The 22469-nt window shown below is 40.3% G+C and overlaps 1 protein-coding gene across 6 annotated transcripts in view; it reads left to right on the top strand.

Moving 5' to 3' along the window:
- Positions 1-22104, top strand: part of FAM47E (family with sequence similarity 47 member E) — a 70329-nt gene extending 48225 nt beyond the window's left edge. For 3 of the 6 annotated variants that reach the window (XM_054682978.2, XM_054682979.2, XM_009447708.5), the window contains 6 exons: positions 2048-2187; positions 7003-7156; positions 9923-10123; positions 16412-16567; positions 18605-18682; positions 21706-22104. In XM_054682978.2, coding sequence (XP_054538953.1) covers positions 2048-2187; positions 7003-7156; positions 9923-10123; positions 16412-16567; positions 18605-18682; positions 21706-21783 — 807 coding nt within the window. In that variant the 3' untranslated portion in view covers positions 21784-22104. The remainder of the gene's footprint in view (positions 1-2047; positions 2188-7002; positions 7157-9922; positions 10124-16411; positions 16568-18604; positions 18683-21705) is intronic. The other 3 variants (XM_001149314.7, XM_009447709.5, XM_009447710.5) reach the window with 3 other exon arrangements.
- Positions 22105-22469: the final 365 nt, after the last annotated feature.

Below are 22469 nucleotides of genomic sequence, written 5' to 3'. Positions count from 1 at the left end.
ACTGGGGCCTCCTAAAAGGGGGGTTAGGAGGGTGTTGAGGATTCAAAAACTACCTATGGGGTACTATGTTCACTATTTGAGTGATGGGTTCACTAGAAATCCAAACCCCAGTATTACACAACATACTCATGTAACACACCTGCACATGTACCCCCGAATCTACAATAAAAAATTAAAAGGTAAAATAAAAAGTTTTTTTTAAGGAAAGAAAGAAACATGAAAACAAGTGTCATTTGTTCGCATTAGCATTCCTTACAGCTGCTGAAATTCCAGGAGCTTTTAATAAATTAAAGCTGCATCTGCCTGAAGAGATCAGTGCTATTACTGACTGGTTCAAAAATAATTATAGGATAAGTAAGATAAGAAGATGGTGTTGCTATTGGATCACCAGTATTGTTTCTGCCAACTTTGGGGTCTGTATATGAGTATATGTGGAATGGATTTCCCTATACCCAGAACAACATAGAAGTATGGCACAGAAGAGGGGAAAATGTAATAGGGAGTACTCACGTGAGTGTATATTGAATCACAGAAGAATTTTAAAAAGAGCAGTGCATGTAGAAAATGAATATGAACGTATTCTCCAAGGAGAGCCCTAAAAGAAAAAAAGCTACTATTTACTATGATGCAAGACTTCAAAATATAGTTAACAATCATAAATGCCTGCCAGTTCTTATGGAATACCTCTGTGTTATTGCCCATAATCTATCTCTCTTATACATTTTTTAACATGTTGAATTTTCTTCTTAGCTTTTTTTTAGTGCCCCCCACACTATTTTAAATTGTAAGTGTTATTTTTTTACAATTCACTATGTTATGTGTTTCATCTTTGCATCATTTCTAATGCTGGAGATGTACATTGTGTAAAGACTTTTATAGAGCTCTAATTCATTTCATGCCTTTTTTGCAAATTCGACTTCATGAAAATGCATTGTCACTAAACTAACTTTGTGTGTAAGCGTTGTGGATTTACATAAAAACATTGAAACTTCATCAATGAATGAAGAGATGTCCTTTTTTGTTCATCTGTATTTGTGAAAGATAACATTTCTTGATATCTTGGTTCTTTGGGTAACTGCACATAGAGTGGTGTCCCATCATGATTGTTTTTTGTTTGTTTTTTTGAGACAGGTTCTCATTCTGTCACCTAAGCTGGAGTGTAGTGGTGCAATTATAGTTCACTGTTACCTCAAACTCCTGGGCTCAAGGGATCCTCTCACCTTAGCCTCCAAGTATCTAGGACTACAGGAGCGCACCACCATGCCTGGCTAATTTAAAAAAAATTTTTAAATAGAAACAGAGGTCTTGCTATGTTGCCCAGGCTGGTCTCAAACTCCTGGCCTCATACCATCTTCCTCCGTAAGCTTCCCAAAGCACTGAGATTATATGCCTTAGCCACTGTGCCTGGCTCCATTGTGCTTTTTGATTGATTTTGTCAAAAGGCTTAGGTTGTACATCACTGTGTTTCAGATGACTGAAATTATAAAGCAGAGTGCACACAATTGCCAAACATAGTGATATGCGTTTATACATATCACTTTTTGAGCTATTTCTTCATGAATATGGTTTCCCTGCTCATATTATACCCATGTGACTGCTAGTACACCTGACTGTTTATGCTTGCAAAACTATGTATATTGTTATTGCCTAATTCGTTGTGTAAAATGGCCAATGAAGTGTTCTCTCATTTTTACATTTCTCAAATAAATCTCCATCTAAAAATTTAAGTGCCTTTAAAATACTTTTTTTGCAATTTTTTTTCATAATTATAGTTTTGGGATTTTAATTTTGGGGATTGTGATTTTGAGGATTTTAGACTTTAGGGATTATGATCTTTCAGGATTTTAACATTTGGGATTATGTCTTTTGGGATATGGTCCAAATCTATCCATAGCACCCAGCATAATACTTGGCACAGAAGTTGGTGAACAGCACTGATGGACTGAAAAGGAAAAGTGAAGGGCAAGTTGGTCTGTTTTGTTGTAGAATGGGGACTCCCTTCTTCAGCATGTTTTTCTTTTCCTCTAAGACTATTTTCTGTTTGTAGCTCTTATCAAAGGTGCTGGAAGTGCTTGATCCTGACCAGAAACTGGAGGACACATGGGCTTATTGTCAGGACACCAGGAAAGGAATGAAGGAACCCACAAAGCTTTTAAAAAAACATTCTACCCAAGTCTACCTGGGACCGTGAGTATTGTTCTTAACCCTTCGATCATTGCTGTCACCTGATGAAACATTCTAGGAATTACCTTCTTAAAACTTCTCATCTTTAGAATACTTCTAATGAAGCAAATGTAACTAAGTTCCCAAGGAAGAGGGAAAGGAGTCCTAGGTCCCGCTCTAAATAGTGCTTATTTCTTCAATGGATGTGATTTATCCAGCGACGACGCAGACACAGGTGTCTATAAGGAAATTCCAGAGAGAGTCCCTCCCTATGCTTGAGGGGTAGAAACAGTGAAGGTTAGAAAATCATTGATTTTGAGGCAGCTTCTAAGGCTTTCCAATTGCCTTTAATTCAAAAGTGCTCAGCATGCCAAAGCACCATACTTTTGGGGTATCATCCTTTGTGCCCCAAGAAATGTCAAGGCTGGAGGGCAGTGAAGAGATCACAACTCACTGCAGCCTTGAGTTCTGGACTCAAATGATCCTCCTGCCTCAGCCTCCTGAGCAGCTGGGACTTCAGGTATGTACCACCATGCCTGACCTAAGCCTTTTTTCTGAGTATAGGTCTACTGCTTGGAGTTTCCACCCATCTTTTTTGCATAAACCATACCTGTAATACTACCTTCATTGACCCTTCTCAAAGCATTAAGCTTAACGAAAGCACCTCCCTTTTGTAACACATTCTTGATTTCCCAGTCAACATAATATTTAATTAAATAACATAAACGCAGTGATAAGTTTACTGGACACAAATGGATTTGGGATACACATTTTTTGTTTGTTTGTTTGTTTTTGAGACAGAGTTTCGCTCTGTCTCCCAGGCTGGAGAGCAGTGGCACAATCTTGGCTCACTGCAACCTCTACCTCCTGGGTTCCAGTGATTCTTATGCGTCAGCCTCCCATGTAACTGGTACTGTAGGTGCCCACCACCACACCTGGCTAATCTTTGTACTTTTGGTAGAGGCAAAGTTTCGCCATGTTGGCCAGCCTAGTCTTGAACTCCAGGCCTCAAGTGATCTGCCCACCTCTGCCTTCCAAAGTGTGGAGATTAGAGGCATGAGCCACTGGGCCGGGCCTACATTTGACTTTTGAAATTAAAGACCTCACTGATGGGTGCTGAAGAGTATGGTGAACTAGAGAGTAGCCTATCCACAGTACCCAGACACTTAGAGGAGTGTGGACTGTGGTCAGTGTGTTTGGTGGGGGCCATGTAGATCTTGTTGGTCACACACATTACCTACATGGAGGTGGATTTAGAGGGAATCTACTGCATTACATTATATATGTTTTTTAGGGTAAGACACAAGGTGAGAGGAACTCTAGTCTTAGGACATTTCTGACTCTTCAGTCCACCTCCTGGTAAATGTAGGAAGGGTAACTGGACGTGCTTGTCTCAGTTCTGCCTTTCTTCCATGAGGAGCAAGATGGCCCATGGGAAGCACAATTTCTCCTTGCTTCCCCATTCTAGAGGGGAGGACTGTCCTGGTCCAGCCCTGCAGGGGACTGGGTGGAAGGGTCTGCCAATTTCTGAGTGTCAGTTAGCAAGTCCTCTTGGACCTAAAGCCATGTCGTCTATCACGGCTGCTGTTAGCAGTGAAGGGGATATTTTGGCTATTGTCTTTGCTCTCTGTATTGTGTTTCAAGTTGCTCAGAACTTGGGTGAGGGAGCGAGAGGAGTGTTATATGTAGGGATCTGTGATATAATAAATATATTTGGTCTTTGTCCCCAGTTACTGACACAGGGCTCCTAAAACCCTTGGGATTTCCTGAGTGACAGGAATGCTTTTTGTTATTCATAAGGAGCCCCTTTTAGTCACTGGTGAGTTTATGCTAATGAGGCGCTCAGGTTGAGGCCCCTAGATTGTCTTAGAATGTGGCTGGTCATTAGAAAGACCAAGTGATTAGAGGGTTAGAATGTTCAGTCCCACTCAGTGTGACCTCTCAGAGGGGACAGAGAGGGGCGTGGCTGAAGATTAAAAACTCTTGAACACATATATCTGATGAACCTCCGGGTTGATGGACACATCCAGGTGCTGGCAGGGTGCAAGCGACACCAACTCCCACTCACCAGATAATCTGTCCTTTCCTTTAGAGCAAAATTTTTTGAAAGAGGCATTCATACTCACTTAGTCTTTTTCTCTCCAAACAACAATCAGGCTCTTATCTCCACCACTCCACTGACCTGACCTTAGTCAAGGTCTCCTTTGACCTCTATGTTAACTAAATCAGCTCTCGGGGATCACCATACTTGTTGTATACATAGTAGCAATTGACATAATTGATCATGTCCTCTTTCTCATAACACTTTCTTTACTTGGCTTCTGGAACATCCCTCTTTCATGGACCTCTCCGTAGTCATCTTTTACTGGCCGCTCTTTACCTTCTAGCCTTGAAGTACTTTGGTCTTTGACGTCTTTTCAGCACGTTTACTCACAACCAAGTGACCTCCTCTGGTCCATCTGTATATGGTTAATTCAGTATTTGTCCTTAGTTGTATAATTGGCATCTCAGACTAGACAAACCCAAAACTGAACTCTTGTTTTCTCCCCCAAACTTATTCCTCCTTCTGTCTTCCCCAGTTCAGTAAATGGGAACCCCATCTTTCCAGTTTTTTTCTGGAACAATAGTTGCAATCTGCCAGCAAATGGTAATGGCTTTACTTTTGAAATGTATCCAGAATCTCACCTTCTCCACTACTACCAGTCTATTCCAAGATTCCATCACCTCTTGCCTGGATTGTTGCAATAGCTTACTAACTGGTCTCATGGCCTCCACCCAAGCTCCCCTCTCTCAAGTCTATTTGTCACACAGTAGCTGACATAATCCTTTTAAAAATGTAAGTCAAGTCGTGTCATTCCAGTGCTTGAGATTCTCCAATTGCTTATTTTTCTGAGTAAAATCCAAAGTCCTTACAACTGCCTTCAGAGTACTGTATGATTAGGTCCCTGTCACCTCTCAAGCCTCATCCTCTACTATTCTACTCTTTAATTACTTCGCTCCACGGGACTTTGTGTTCTTTGGACATGCTCAGCACACTCCCAGCTCAGGTCTTTGCACATGCCATTCTTTTCTGTCTGTTATCTGCATGACTTGACATTTACATGGTTTGACCCCTTTCTTCTTTTGGGTCTTTGGTCAAATATTACTTTAATAGAGACAACTTCTCTGTATAAATAAAATGCTCCCTACCATCACTCTCCATCCCTCCTGTCCTATTTTACTTTCTCTATATAACTTATAATCACCTGGCATATGTTTGTTTACTATCTATCTCTCCTATTCAGTTGTATACTCTATGAGGCCAGGGGCTTAACTTTATTTACAGTTCAATTCTAATGCCTGGCACATAGTCGGTGCTTACTGAATATTTGTTGAATGAATGGGTGGATAAATTAATATGAGTGTTATGAATAAAAGGTACAGGGGCTATGAATAAAGAGTAGGTTCAGGGGACAGCTTGTGGGGATGCCTCCCCGAGGAAGGCACATGTATGTTGAGATGTGAAGGAGATAAGGAAATGGTGACAGCATTGCAGTCAGATGCAACAGCTCAAGCAAAGGCCCAATGGCTGGAAGGAGCAGCATGAATTCACAGAACTGAGAGAAGGCCAATTGGCTGGAGCTCAGAGAGTAAAAAAGGGTGGTGGGTCCCAAAGAACTGGAGAGCCAGGCCATGCAGAGCCCTGGAGGTTGTGTCAAGATTTAAGTCTTTATTGGAGGAATAGCAAGAGGCTATTGAACACAAAAGCTTGTTCATGAATATCCATAGCAGCATTGTCCTTAACAGGCATAAAGTGGCAACAGCCCAAAAGTCCATCACCTGGATATGTTTGTGAATGGATAAACAAAAAGTGGTCTATGTAGACAATGGAATATTGGCCATAAAAAGGAGTAAACTACTAATACATGCTACAACATGGATGAGCCTTGAAAACATTATGCTAATTAAGAGAAGCCAGACACAAAAGCCTGCATATTGCATGGTTCCATTCAGATGAAATATCCAGAATAGGCAAATCTACAGAGACAGAAAAGTAGGTTAGTTGTTGCCAGGAGCGAGGGAAATGGGGAAATGGTGAGTGATGATTAATGGCTGTGGGGTTTCTTTCGGGGTAATAAAAATATTCTGGAATAAGATAGTGGTGGTGGTTGCACAACTTTGTGAATATATAAAGGGTACTCTCATACACTTTTGAAGTGGTAAATTTTATGAATTTCGTGGTGGATGAATTATATCTCAATTTTTATAAAGAAGCTATTGATGGTGACGAAGCGTGGCTGCATTTGATATGTCCAGAGTTACATTTTGAAATGACTGCTTGGGCTGCAGTGTAGGGAATGGATTGGGGGTTGGAGGTTGGGGGAGCCATAGGAGTTGATGATGCAGAGACACTAGCATTTTGCAGCAGTCTGGAGAAGGAGACAGTTACAATCAGCCAGACTTTAACTGAGCTGGATTTTAAGAATGATAGAGAAGTCAAAGATGACTCCTACTTGTCAAGGTTGCCTGAGGCTTTGGTAGACTTCAAGCACAGTAATTTGGGCTTTTACCCAGTACATGTTTTAATAAATGGTACTCAAAATTAAAAAAAATCAACTTATAATGGTAAATGCTATGTAAGTTTTAATTATTATAACTAATCATGATATACTTGTCTTTATGATATTCGTAATGAGAATGTGCTCTTTGAAAAATTAAAATACAATTTGTATGTGAGCTTGCAAGAGACTGTTAGAAATACTTGCTTTATGATTTCCTTTTGCCTCTAAAACTGTTTGAAATCCATTTGGATTCATTGTGTCTCATATTGTAATTCTTTAATGATCTTATTATCTTTAGTTCCAAGAAGACATCTGTGTCAAACACAGGCCAATGGCTTTATGAAGAAAAGCCACATAAAATGGATTTGCTCCATGAAAATGGTCCTCGTCCTGGTCTTCATGAAAATGTATGCAAAGCAGTTAGTGACTTCTGCAAGTGGGTTACTACTTTTGTAAGTTAGTGGTAATACTTAAACCTACTTTTAAATGTCAAGCTCAAAGTTGCTTTTATTAAAAAACAGTATTGGATAAAATCTAAGTCAAATCCTCAAAGTCATAAAGGAATCATTTTCTTCTATTATGTATAAATAGAAATATTTCTGGTAGATGAAATTTCTGGAAAGTTTGCAAACTTGCTGCTAATTTGAATGTTTATGTTTACATCTCACATCATTGCAGCTGTTTCATATTTTTATTTTCCATTTTAATGTTAGGACTTTCTTTTCTCTCTTTCACTCCTTCAACTCATTTTTCTCAGTTAGGTTTACCTAGAAGTACTCTGGCAGGTACTCCTTGATTATAATCTTCACACAAAAATGTTCTGACATGCCAGGCGCAGTGGCTCATGCCTGTAATCCCAGCACTTTTGGAGACTGAGGCGGGCGGATCACTTGAGTTCAAGAGTTCAAGACCAGCCTGGGCAATATAGCAAAACCTTGTCTCTCTTGTATTTTTGTAAAAAATATAAAAATTAGGCCGGGTACAGTGGTTCATGCCTGTAATCCTAGCACTTTGGGAGGCCAAGGTGGGTGGATCACGAGGTCAGGAGTTTGAGATCAGCCTGACCAACATGGTGAAACCCTGTCTCTACTAAAAATATTAAAAAATTAGCCGGGTGTGGTGGTGTGCACCTGTAATCCCAGCTACTTAGGAGGCTGAGGCAGGAGAATTGCTTGAACCTGGAGGCAGAGGTTGCAGTGAGCAGAGATTGCGCCACTGCACTCCAGCCTGGGTGACAGGGAGAGACTCCGTCTTAAAAAAATATAAATAAATAAATAAATAAAAATTAGCTGGGCATGATGGTGTGCCCCTTCCCACACAGGAGGCTGAGGTGAGAGGATTGCTTGAGCCTGGGAAATCGAGGCTGCAGTGATCGGTCATCATGCCACTGCACTCCAGCATGGGCAACAAAGCAAGACCCTGTCTGAAAAAAAAAAAAAAATCTGACATAAAGAGACTTTTGACTCAGTTATCAAGGTCTTCCCTTGTGCTCCTTCCAAGAACCTATATAGTTGCCTATTCCTGTTCCTGAGTCTCTGTAGATGTCTAAATACCTGATGCTTTTCTTGGATTTAAGGTCTTTAGGATTTGCATTCCATGCCCCCACCCCATCTTTTGAGTGTTAGTTTTAGTCAATGTATTTTTTTTAGTACTTTAAACATCAAGCTACTTACTTCATTGGCAAGTGACTTAAATATAATTCAGATTGGTTTAAGAGAGAAAAGGTAAGCATCCAGATATAGTAGGAACTTCAGGCACAGCTGGATCCAGGTGCTGAAATATTTTTAGATGTTGTTCCTATCTTTTGGCTGTGCAACTTGGACTTCATTCTCAATCAATATTTCCCCAAGAAATGGCAAAAGTAGCCACTAAAATTTCCAAGCTTATATCCTACCAGCGAGCAACCTAAGTGTGAAGACAGCAAAGCTTTTCCATTAGGGAAAAGTCGAGGAATTACTCTCACTGGACTAACTTGGGGCACATGCTTTTGCTTGAATTAACCATTATGATTAAGGAGATGGAATATCCTTATTGGCTAGGCCATGACACACACCTAACCCTGAAGCCAAGAGTGGGGGTGTCCAGCCCAGCTGCAACAGAGTGAGAGTGAGGGACAGAGACTCCTCAGAGGGTGATTGAAGCGGGGATGCTGGATGAAGCAGACGACGCCCACTATGTCTAGTATCCAAACTACTGCTTGTCCATAATCTGTTCCGATTGGATTGCCTGATTTCCAGCATCCACTTCTCCCATTCCTGCTGCTGGAGGCGATTCGTCTCTCAAGGCAGGAAACTGAAGGAACCTTAGAATAGGAGTTGAGCTTCTCTGGTAACTGCCTTTAGTTTCAGACCCTGTGACCAAGCTCCCATCTTTACTGACATCCCACAAGCTGGGTCCCTGTCTCACCACCCTGTGGGATTTTCTTCACAGCACTAGCTTGTGCTTTTCCTTCCATGCTGTTTGTTTATTTTTCACCTCATTGATTCTGCTTGCTTTATTTCTGCTTCATTATTACTTTAGCCTCGTTTTGCCTGTACTTGTCCCTTTATGTCCCTGATTCTGTTTCATGACTCCTCTCTATAAATTTTACTCCAGCCACAATGCCAGCTGCTGGTGACTTCATTCTCTCTTTGTTTTCCAGTTTCTGTTTTCCAGTGTGAGATTCTATTGAGTCTAAGATATAGCCTTGAGCCATATCATAGGTAAATGCTCAGCATACAGATTAGCTGCTCTTAATGTGCCCATCTCTACTCCCACCAGCTGTAGCTGAGGGAAGGAAATGGTGAAGGTTGTTCTGTGTACAGAATGCGGATGACTAAAACCGCCTCCTTCAGCAGGAGCTGTGAACCTGGCAGCTTCCATTATACAGAGTTATGGGCAGAGAAAACACTGCCATATCTACACAAGTCTGGAAAATACTTCTAGAGATGGCACCACTATAAAGTGCTGGAGAGGTTTGCTATGGATCAAACTGAATTTCCCTCAGGCTCATGATTTCCCTCACTGCTTCTTGCAAAGTCCTAAGCTATCTCTTAATGACAAAGCCCTCCAAACCCCAAACACTTCTTGTCTTCAATGAATGCTGACTGAGCATTTTCTACCTCCCCCCAAACTACCTCTTTCCTCAGCAATGGCCAACTACCTCCCTTAGATTAAAGAAGAAAGCAAAGAGCATTTCACCGATTGCCCTCAATTCATGCAATGTGATATTCTTCCAGGGAATTTCGGACATCGATGAAGAGTTCATCTTGAAACAGTTTGACATTGACTATGAGACCAAACCAAGCCATGATGCGCTCCACACGATGAAGCTAAATCAGGTTCCTCTGGAGCTAAAGCGTAGTGTGGGGCTCAGTAAACTGCAGGAGCCAGAGTTGTTCCAGAAACTAGGCTATGAGAGGAAACTCCAGAAACCACAGGTAATTGCAGAAGGGGACCAGACCGAAAATCAAAGAAAATTAAGTTGTATTGAAGTCTTAAAGTTCTTGAATTCTGGTGTGTCATGGGTACTGGTTTTTCAAAGTAGAATTCTGGAATTTTTTTCATGATTAATATTTGTTAAATAAATGCATGTATAATACCTATAACAAAGTCAGTTATACAAATGAGGCATGTCATTTGGGATTATTTTTAATACCTGAATAGTCATTTTCAGAGATAATTTGTTAGGTGTTTTATATGTTGGAATACTAAAAGTCAGTAGAAATATACATGAATGGTTATTATTGCAAGAGCAAAATGCTGCAATTAATTATTGTGAATGCTGTTAATATTATGTCCAAAGAATTCTTGAATTTTTGCTGGAGTCTTATTGACCACAAACCATCATTCTTGACCACATGCTTGCCTAATGATTAACAAGTTTCCTCAGCACCAAGTTTCTGTAAAGATGGAAGAACAAGGTAACAGAAAGGAGAAATAACATGCCATGTTCCAAAGGGAAGTACTGTGGGCCCCTAAAGTACTATTTACTTTTCTACAGTGTGTCACTGCAAATATATATACACAAGTCAAGTTATTTGAGTCAACAACAGATTTAAGTGCCTAAGTTGGAGGGGAGAGCCCTTCCCTGAAAATGAAAAACAATATTTTATCTCTAATTGTCTTCTGCCTTTTACACATAATCTTTGATATTATACTTCAATATTTGGGACATATTAATTTTGTCCTTTACAGTTGAACACATTTGCCAACCTATTTTGACACACATTATGTTTCTATCCTTGACTCCACTGCATAAGGTTTATGAAAACTACGCATTTCATCATAAATATCAGCACTTTTATTTTTCCATTCTCCTTTCATCTTTCTAAAAGGTAAAATGCAAAATGGTATTAGACAGGAAAATTATGTCCATCACACCTGAGGCCTGAACCACTGCTTGTCCTGATTCTGGGCTGAATAAAATTGCTCAATTCCCTGTATTTAGAAATAGTTATGCAAACACTGCTTTATAAACCATGGAAATTATTGCCAAAATTGAGCTTTTGACTGGCAAATGGAGGGTCACTATACAAAAGTTGAAAATATATTTCCACATAATATCTCTTCTCTTCTGACTAGAAGACCTCTTTTGACATTTCTTCCAGTGTGGATCTGCTGGTGATGAATTCTTTCAGCTTTTGTATGTCTGAAGACAACTTGTTCTGCCTCATTTAAAAAGATTCAGTAGTCGCCTGTTATCTGTTACCTGTAGGGGTTATGTTCCAAGATCCTCCAGTGGATGCTGAAACTTTGGATAGTACTAACTCCTATATATACTGCGTTTTTTGATATGATAACAGGCGGTTACTCAGTGACTAAGGGTGGGTAGTGTGTACAGTGTGGATACTCTGGACAAAGAGATGATCATATCCCTGGAGGAATGGAACAAGGATGGCTTGAGATTTCATCATGCTACTGAGAATGGCTCATGATTTAATACTTATGAGTTGTTTATTTCTAGAATTTTCCATTTAATACTTCAGACCATGGTTGACCACAGGTAAATGAAAATGCAGAGAGCAAAAACATGGATAAGGGGGAATTTTGTATTTTGTGGGAAAAGAATTCTAGTTCAAAGTTAATTCACAGTTTTAAAAATTTCACTAAAGGTCTTGCCTTCTTGTCTTCTTGGTTGTACTGTTTCTAGGAGAAATCTTATATCATCCTCATCTTCTTTTTGGGGGATGTGCTTTTTCCTTGGATGCTTTTAATATTTTCTCTTTGTCACTGGTTTTGAGCATTTTGATTATCATAAACCTTGGTGTATCTTTCTTCATGTCTCATGTACTTGTGGCTTGTTGAGCCTTTTGGATTTGTGGGCTTATAGTTTTCATTAATTTTGGAAAATTTTGGACTATATTTCTTCAAACTTTTTTTTTGTTGTTTTTCAATCCCTTCCCAGAACTCTAATTAACTGCAATTAGGCCGCTTGAAGTTGTTTTACAGCTCACCACTGCTCTGGTCAGCTTTTTAAATTCTCTTTTCTTTTTGTGTTTCTATGGCTATGTCTTTAAATTCTCTATTTTTTTCCTGCAATGTCTAATCTTCTGTTAATCCCATCTAGTATTTTTTAGAATCTCCTATGTTATAATTTTTATCTCTAAAAGTTTAACTTAGGTCTTTTTAATTTATATCTTCCATGTCTCAACTTCACCTTTTGCGCATAAAAAACATAGTTATAACAATTGCTGTGATGGCATTGTTTACTGATTCTAACATCTGCATCAGTTCTGTGTCAGTTTCCACTAGGTGATTTGTCTCCTCATTATGGGTCATACTTTCCTGAATCTCTGTGTGGCTGGTAATCTTTGATGGATGCTAGGCAGTGTTAACTTTATCTTACTGGGTGTTGACTATTTGTATTCCTATAAATATTCTTGAACTTTGTTCTGGGATGCAACCAAGTTACTTGGAAGTTTGATCCTTTTGAGTTTTGCTTTTAAGATTTGTTGGGGTTGGGTGTGGTGGCTTATGCCTGTAATCCCAGCATTTGGGGAGGCCAAGGCAGAAGTATCACTTGAAGCCAGAAGTTCAAGATCAGTTCGGGCAACATAGTGAGACCCCAGTCTGTACAAAAAAAAAATTTTAGAAAAGAAATTAGCTGGATGTGGTGGCATGTACATGTAGTCCCAGCTACTTGGGAGGCCGAGGCAGGAGGATTGCTTAAGCCTAGGAGTTCAAGGCTATAGTGAGCTATGATTGTGCCACTGTACTCCAGTCTGGGTAACAGAGTGAGACTTTGTCTCTATTAAAAAAAATTTGTTGGGAAAGACCAAAGTAATGTGGGGTAATTATTCCCTGCTATTGAGGCAAGACCCTTCTGTGTGTTCTGCCTAGTGTCCTGTGGATCTTTAGGTTTTCCAGGAGGAAGAAGGCAGTGTTCCTGGCCCTGTGTAAGTGCTGGACACTGCCCTCTTTTCCTTTTGGTTCTTTCCCTGACCATGGGTAGTTTCCTCCCACACATGCACAAAGGGTACCCCCTGAAATCTCCTGGAGTTCTCTCTCTGTGCAGCTTTTTCTTTTCTGATACTCTGTGCTGCAAACTTTCTCTGCCTTGATCTGTCTGGACTCTTGGTCCTGTCATCTCAATTCAGAGAGTCCATTGGGCTCCTCCTGGGCTCTCCCTGAAGGCAGCGAGCTAGGGCAGTCGTGGGGCTTATCTTGTTTGTCACTCAAGGATCACTATCCTTGGTTACCCAATGTCTTGTGTCTTGCATAGTATTAATTCATGTATTTTTTCTTGTTTTTTGATTGTTGAAGGTGGCAGGGTAAATCTGGTCCCCATTCTGGAAGTCCCTGTCTTTGTTTTCTGGGCATCCCTGTCTTTATTTTCTGACTCCACATACCCTCAGGCCTGCTAAACTGTGGTCTTTGGTGTATGAGCTTTCCTGCCACCTTAGCCTTGCTCATAGTATTCTCGCTGCCTGGAGTGCCCCTCCTCTCCATGTCCATAGGTTCTATCTTCCTTTAGACACAGGAAATATGCTGATTTCTCCATGGAGCTCTTCTAGGTCGCTTGGTTGACATTAATTTGTTCTTACTTCTAATCTCTCACAGCAATCTGTGCCTCTATTTTATATATCTTTCTTTGCCGTCTATATTAATTCATCAATTTGTGTATGCATTTATTCAAAAACAGTAGTAGGTTTTTGAGCACCGACCACTATGTGTCCAAAAGTGCTGGGAACAAATGAAGCAAAAATGGAGGACTGTTTCCTGCACTTCTGGAGATTACAGCCTAGTGGGGTCAACAGGTAAATGATTAACTATAGTGAAATGATGTCATGGTTTGTGCAGGACATAGGAAGAGGTAATCAATTCCATCAAGCACGGGGTGAGGGCATGTTTACAAAGGCATCACAGAAGGAATTATGTTTATCTTGAGTCTGGAAAGATCACCAGTTACCCAACAACATAACATATTCCAGAATTCAAGTTCTTCAGTGTGGCAGTAATGTAGATTCCATTCCTCTGCTTCTCCCCTTTCTTCCCCAATCTGTTTCCTTCCCTTTTTCATTTCAGTGGTTCGCATCTGAGGGCAATTTGCCCCCCTTCCTCCACCTCAGGGATATTTGGCAATATCTAAAGATGACATTTTTGGTTGTCACCACTTGGGGGATGCTATTAGAATCTAGTGGGTAAAAGCCAGGAATGCTGCTAAACATCCTATTATGCATGGGACAGACAGACAGACACACACACACACACACACCCCTCCCCTACATACAAATAGTTCTCCAGTACCAAATGTCAATAGTGCCAAAGTTAAGAGACCTGACTTTCATTCAACAAATACTTATTAAGCACCCATTATGTCCTAAGTATTTTTCTAGATGCTAGGGAGATGTAGCTGGGAATAATTTCCGAAGCTTATATTTTAGAGAATGAGAAGAGAGACAGACAAACGATCAGGAAATATATAGCATAGAAATGGTGATGAGGGTCATTAAGAAAAGTGAAGCAGAGAAAGAAGGCAAAGACTGTTGGGAGGGGGTTACTTTTTGTTTTTTCTTTTTTGTTTTTTTTTGTTTTTTTGTTTTTTTTTGGGAGACAGCGTCTCACTCTGTCGCCCAGGCTGGAGTGCGGTGGCGTGATCCCAGCTCACTGCAACCTCCACCTCCCGGGTTCAAGCGATTCTCCTGCCTCAGCCTCCCGAGTAGCTGGGACTACAGGCATGCGCCACCATGCCCAGCTAATTTTGTATATTTAGTAGAGACAGGGTTTCACCAGGCTGATCTCGAATTCCCAACCTCAGGTGATCTGCCCACCTTGGCCTCCCAAAGTGCTGCGCCCGGCCCAGGGTTACCATTTTTTAAATTGGATGGCCAGGGAAGATGCCACTGAAAAGATGACATGAAATAGGTAAAGAGCAAGCCATGTGTGTGTCTTGGGGAAAAACATTACAGTAGAGGGAACAGTGTGTGTAGAGGCACTGAGGCAGAAGCATGACAAGGGTGCTCTGGAAATAGCAAGGCAGTCTGTATGCTCGGAACAGAGAGATCACAATGCTGAATCCAGCTCTGGAAGAGATTTCCCTCCTGTCTCCTCTGTCCCATTCTCTCTTTCTTGGAGCGTATCTGGCTCGACTCTAGAATGACCCACACATTCTGCCACATAGTTTAAATGTGCATGAGAGGAGACAGGGACAGAATCTTTGTGGTTTCATGTTTCTGACACTCAAGAGTTAGACTCCCTTTTGTGATGAGACAGTGTGGGTATTGCATTCACAGTATCAGTCTATGAACCAACAACAGGTTCTCCTAACATCCTCGATGTGCTACTGAGGAATCGGGGAAAGAAGGGAATGAGATATGTTCATCATCCTCTTTCTCTCTTCCAGTTATAAAGGCAAGAGCTTGGCTGGGCGCAGTGGCTCAGGCCTGTAATCTCAGCACTTTGGGAGGCCGAGGTGGGCGGATCACGAGGTCAGGAGATGAAGACCATCCTGGCTAACATGGTGAAACCCCGTCTCTACAAAAAAATACAAAAAAAATTAGCCGGGCATGGTGGTGGGCGCCTGTAGTCCCAGCTACTTGGGAGGCTGAGGCAGGAGAATGGTGTGAACCTGTGAGGTGGAGCTTGCAGTGAGCTGAGATCGCGCCACTCACTGCACCCCAGCCTGGGCGACAGAGCGAGACTCCGTCTCAAAAAAAAAGAAAGAAAAAGAAAAAAAAAAAGGCAAAAGCCTGGTGTTAGCGGTTTGATAAAAAAAATATTGTAGCATGTGCAAGCCTGAGCACCGTGCTGGGCTCACACTGTCTAATAACTTACTATTTTGGTTGACTGAATATTGTTCAAGGTCTTTACCCTAGGGGGAAATATGTGATTTTTACGTGATTCCTAGCTGCTTTGCATACATTCTCTCCTTTAATCTTCACAACAGCCCTGTGGGGATGTATACTATTGTTATCTCCATTTTACAGATGAAGAATTTATGTAACTTGATCATGGACTCCACCTACTAAGTTGGGGAAAGCTGGATTTGAACCCTGGTCTGTCAAAATCCAAAGGCCATGTTATTAACCACTGTATTATTTTTAAATCATGAACTTTAATGTTTACTTTGTAAAATCAAAGCATGCTGAAACTTCACAAAATACTTTGGCAAGGACCAACCTAAATTCCAAAGTAATGATCCTGCTCTCCTAAGCTAAGCTTTAGATTTTTGAAATGACAAACAAACAAAAAATCAATGGCACTGGGAATTATGTTACTTTCCACAGAATCCTTATAAGCCAAAGTGGGTGAAGATGAGGTATGGAGCATGGTATTTGAACCCCAAGTTGTGGAAAAAGCAAAGAGTAGACGAGCCTCTGGTTGACCCTGAGGTCTCACATAAGGCTCAAGAGGAGAATTTTAAAAAGGAGCTGCAGGAACAGGTATGTATTTATACTGAGATTTGATCATCTGAGCTTAAGATGATCACAGTGCATCTGCCACCCTCATACTGAACCAGACTCTGTGGCGTAATACAAAGGCTCCTGAAAGCCCTCCACCTTGCATATTGAATTCAGCAAGGAGAAAGCTAAGTAATGTTAAGGAGAATGTGTAATATGCAAGACTTGGAATCTCCTGGCTTTGTGGTAGACATGACATCTCTAAAGATTGGACAGCTACTCATGCTATTCCACAATTCTTGGAACAATTTATTCCAAGGATAATTGTTCAAAGGGTGGTGTGACTTGGTACGACCACCTCAGTGCCCAGAATAGATGTGATGTCATGAGTTATCTTTGGCTAACAAAATGTGAAGCTTGTTTCCTATCAGCTATTGGTGAATGTCAAAAAATTCAAAATTTCAACCAGGAAATTTCTTTTAAGCAATTCATTTGAGTTGCAGGATCTGTCTGAGAGGAAAGGGACAAAGGTTAAGCACTGTTTGATATTGCAAAGCAACAAACACTCGCAACAAGGGTGTGCTCTAATTTTACTACACATAAACTCTGCCTGCTCATTGCTTGTGTAAAAGTAGCTAGTGGAAAGAAGATACTCATTATGGCCCTGGAAATTTGGAAATATTGATGCAACACTTGCATAGTACTCTAATGAGGGTATTTGCAAACCTCTTCTCTTTTTCAACAGACCCCAAACTTCTCCCAGATAACAGACGTGAAAACACTTCGAGAAAGTAAAATACAATACAAATTAGACTTATTATTCTTCAGTAATTACTCATCAATTGTCTTCTTCAGATTGGAAAGCTAAGACAGGAAGGAAGGTCATTTTAATCTTTTCCAGTACTGAATATAAATTCTTATTTTCAGGTGTGAGGTATGATACAAATTTATGAGCACCCCATGTTTATATAAGTCCCAAAATTATGTAAATAATGTTTGGCAGAATTTCTTAGTATGGTTTTTGGAAAGCCTAAGTTTATGTGAATTTAATATATAACATAAAGCTATTCCAGTTGCACTTTTATTATAAAAGGTAACATCATTTTCTCAAATTAAATATTTAAAAAGAAAAATAGCTACAAACTTTTGCTTTAAGGTATCTAGAGTTCTCTTTTTAAAAGCATATTCTTAATTACTAATTCTTAAAGACTTCAAAAGTTTTACAAAACATATTTCATTTTGATGACAAATGCTATAAAGATGTTTGCCAAAATGGTTACAGTGAGCTAATAAAGTAGCATTATTTAAATATAATTGATATAACTTGTATAATAAAAGATTGTTTATCAGGCAGTTTAGACACAGGGAGGATTCATAACAATGGAATTGTTCTACAATAATTTTTATAAATCACACCTTTTTAATACCTGAGGAATGATTTACCTTATCGACTATAGGTGGTACCACTAGGCTGTGGCACCCCAGTTTACAAGACACATGCACTGTGGGGTACTGGTAAGAGACAGTAACTATGACAACATGACTGTCTTTCTGGGAACTCGTGAGTTTTGACTATTCTTGATAGATTTGTTTTGGAAGGTGAAATGGTTTTAAAGTACTGAATTGAAATTATGTAAACTTATGCATCCAATTTTTAAATTAAAATAAATGTAAAGAAAAACTAAAAAGATGCATAAATATTGTAGATGTTGGGACTGATCAAATCATTTTTGATTGTTCTGTCCTTTGAAGTTAAGATCTATGATTTGTGGACATACTGTTAATCTTAACTAGGTTAGATTCCAGACATCATAGGTCAATAATTGTCTAATTGCTAAAATGTGTTGCCCATCCTTAATATGGGGATAAGGAAAAGGCTAGGGGAAGGAGAGAAAGCTGGACATCTTTAAAAGCCTTCATATTCATCAACTCATGAACATTACACACATATTCAAAAACAAGAAGGATATGGGTTAAAATGAGATACTTTATAAAGAACTAAATGCTTTTAATGAGAACAAATATGAAATCAAGCTTCTGATGGCTGACCCCTTTCTTCAAATGTGGGTACTCTTTTAGGAGGAGTTACTTGCAGACCTTCACGGAACAGTTGCCTTTAAGGATTTCATTCTAAGCAGGGGCTACAGGATGCCACGTGTGAGTAAAGGGTCCTTTCAGAAGGCCCTGCTGAGGGGCTTCATGGCTCACAGTTGTTGACGGGAAGAGGTTATGACCCTGACAAACCCAAATAGTTCTCTTACAGGCACATACCAAGACAGGCCCCTGGAAGAAAGGGCGTGCTTCTCCCCAGACGGGGACTCAGAGATAGGATATGGCATTTTGCCCTTTTTATTCTGCCTATTTGGTTTCTGCTACTATCAGAGATACTATTTCCCTGCTGATCTTTGACTCATCTTCCTTGGATTTGGCCTCAATAGGAGGTCTATGTACAGGGCATGGGCCTTGCAAATTCCAACTGTTACTCAACACCCTGAATTCTCTAGGATGTTTTCAAGTCTCCTTTACATCCCGGTCTAAGGACAAAGAGCTGTGGCTTGGGTTAGGACAAAATAGCGTTGGGATTTGCAATTTCATCATTGCACTATTAGCTCTGCCTCAAGTAGAAACAGGCTAAGGCAAAAGTTCACTTCCTGGGGGGCCTGGCCAGTGTCTTCTGTCTTTTTTCCCTTTCTTCGTTTCTGCCTCCTGGTTTCCCCTCACTAACTTGTAAAGCTGGCCCCAGCATCTCCACACAATGTGGTCCCCCTTTGGACAATCACTTGTAACAGGGTTGGGGTGGGAGGTTGGCAGAAGGGAATATGGAGTGGGAGGGCCTGCTGCCTCGAGCAGTGTGCCCATATCAGCCCTGTCACTGCAGCAGGAGACTAGATAGGCATCTGGGGCTGAAGTCATAGCTGATAATGTCAAGCATTTGTCCACTGTCCTCTGTGTGCACGTACCTTGCGGTCTTTAGGGGACAGTGCAACTGAGATGGTCAGAAGTTTCTGGAAATGGGAGATTTGATTTCTGTTTTTCCAAGAGTGATAGAACTAACAATAGCTGATACTGCTAACAAATAAATGTAGGACGAAGTTCAGAATCAGACTGGTTTCAAAGTTAAATCAGGCAACTCTAGAGCATGAGATGGAGATTTGAGACTGGGAAACTCCATTATAGAACTGGTTTGGAGGAACTCCTTTAGCTTTGAACATCAATACTAGGTCTGCTAGATATATTTAATATACAAATAACTGCCTAATCTGTATATAAGGTTTGCATAACTATATTTATATATAATATATAAAATATAAAATATGCATCTATAGCTTTAATATTACATAATTATGTGTTTATGAGTCCATATTAGATATGTAAAGATGTACTTCTGTGGTATATGTGTGTGTATATATAAATCCTTATTTGCCATTGATATTATTGTGGCTCATTTTTGTATCTTAACATTTTTAGTGGCAAAACACACTTCTTTTTTTCATTTTGATGTGTTCCCTATTGATTTAATCCATGCTGTTCATGAACATTTAGTTCAGTTTTGGGCAAAAGGAGGCATGCCTGACACACTGGCTATTGCAGGATCTGGCCAGCAGCCCGCAATGCAACGGGGCTCTCTCTTTGTTCCCAGGCGGATTGGCAGGTTGAGACATAATAGACACACACAAGATAGTGAAAGCTGGGTCCAGGGGTGTCACCGCCTTCTGGTCCCACGGTGCCAGCAATGCACTGGATATACCAGCATTTATTATTAAGTTTAGTGAGGGTGGGGTTAGGTTAGTGAGAGATTTAGGGTCATTTGATTGTGAGGTGAGATGGTCACATGGGGATGAAGTAATTCTTTAACATAACATTTGTATGTAGAAGTACAGTATACAGAGATAAGAATTTACAATATAGTGTGTGCGTCAATAATTTCTAACAGAACCTTAAAATAGAAACACAATCTTTCCATAATCTATGATTAGCAAGATATTAATCAGCAGTAACAGTTGCCACAAAAGCTGGTTACAAACAATCCATGGAAAGAGGAGGTGAAGCTAGACAACCGGTTAGACCAGAAATTCTCAGAAGGGAGTATGCCTTAACCCTAAAGAGGCCTAGAAGAGCCGCGGCAAGATGAGGGCATTTATAGCCCTATCTTATCCATATGGACAGGCGCCCCCCATGCGTCCGTTTATAGGCTTTCCACAAGGGTCACATTCCATTCCCAGAGCTATGAACATCTGCTTTTCTGGGATAGGAATCTTGGTGATGTGCAACCTCCCTGACTGCACGTCCGTTCATAGGCTCTCTGCAGGGGGAAGCACATCATGCGCTGTTGGCTCGTTCTGGCAGCCCAACCTGGCATTGTCTTTACACAATCCTGCATGCAATTTTGTATTTACAATAATCAGGAGCATTTCATCTTTTATTCCGTAGCAATAGTTTCAGGGGGTCTCCCTACATCTGGCTGTCCTCTTTTCAGTCACATTGACTAGAGAAATGATGCCCCTGGTCACAACAGAGTCCTCTGAGAACACCTGTCACTCAAAACCCTACAATATTTTGTCCCTTTATTCTTACATCCTATATTCTTATTTTATCAATAAGATTTCAACTGAAGGAGAGAAGGGGCTCTATCACAGGGAATAAGATATATATGCATATACACACACAGAGTATATAAATATATGTGTGTGTACATGTGGGTGTGTGTATACACAGTTATTATTTACTTAAATCTATATGTGAACATTCATTCTTTTTTTTAACCTCCTGTGTACATTCACATATGTTATGTGAACATATGCACTTACCTACACATTCCAGTATCTGCTGCTGGATTAACTACTTGATGCATCACCCACAGCCTCATTCCCTCTGCTGCACGGATGGATCCCAAGCCTTAGTAGCAGGGATGGGCAGCACAAGGCTATGTTGAGCTGGGCTGGGCCAGACTTGGGCACAGAACAAGTGTGAATTCCATCTGAGTGTTTCTGATACTGTGTGACTACCTTCCAAAGACCAACATCTATCATGGTCAGATTATTAACATGTGATTTTGCATAGTGTAAGGATATATATTAGAGTGTGAAATTTTGAGTTAGGTATGGTAGTGGTTGTGGGGAGGACTGTACTGTGCAAGTTTTGTTTGTCAATCTAATGAAGGTTCTCTCATTTTTTTTTAGTTCCTTGAGAATATGTATATCGGGAAGGAATGTAAACATGCATGTAATAAGACTCCTATAAAACGAACTCAAGCATAGAAGAATCGTAGGAGAATTATTAGGCAGATTTTATTACTATGTACTTGGCTATTTCTCTGTCTCCTTTTAAAGATTAAACAGAATTTATGATGAGTGTCCCACTGTGGATGTTCAACTTTGACTTGGCAACATCTGTAAATGTAATACCTGATGGTTATAAGCATTTCTCAATGGATTTCTGCTTCAGTTAATCAACATTTTGTATACTTTATCACCCATGAGATCAATATTCACATGTAATCTTCTCATATTTTTGTGGCACGTGAATATTATATAGGTATATCAACTATTGGTAAAAATAAATAAAGGCATAAATAAAAACAGACTTACTCTATTGCCTTTTTCCCAGGTTTTTCCCCTGGTATTGAATGAGTACCTCCTTTCCTCTTCCTTTACAATATTATTTTCTTTCATTTTGAATTAAATTTACTGAGATATTTTTTCCTTTTGTCCGCATTGCCATGGGTGGATATGGTCTGTTTGGCCCCGCTAAATCTTATGTTGCAGCTTGATCCCCAGTGTTGGACGTGGGGGCTGGTTTGAGATGTTTGAGTCATGGGGGTGGATCCCTCGTGAATGGCTTGGTGCCATTCTCACAGGAGTGAGTGAATTCTCACTCTTAGTTCCTGTGAGAACTGGTTATTTTAAAGAGCCTGGCTCCTCCTCCTCTCTCTTGCTTGTTCTCT

This window comes from Pan troglodytes, chromosome 3 (assembly GCF_028858775.2).
Source record: "Pan troglodytes isolate AG18354 chromosome 3, NHGRI_mPanTro3-v2.0_pri, whole genome shotgun sequence".
NCBI lineage: Eukaryota > Metazoa > Chordata > Mammalia > Primates > Hominidae > Pan > Pan troglodytes.
This window is presented reverse-complemented; position numbering and strand designations above follow the sequence as displayed.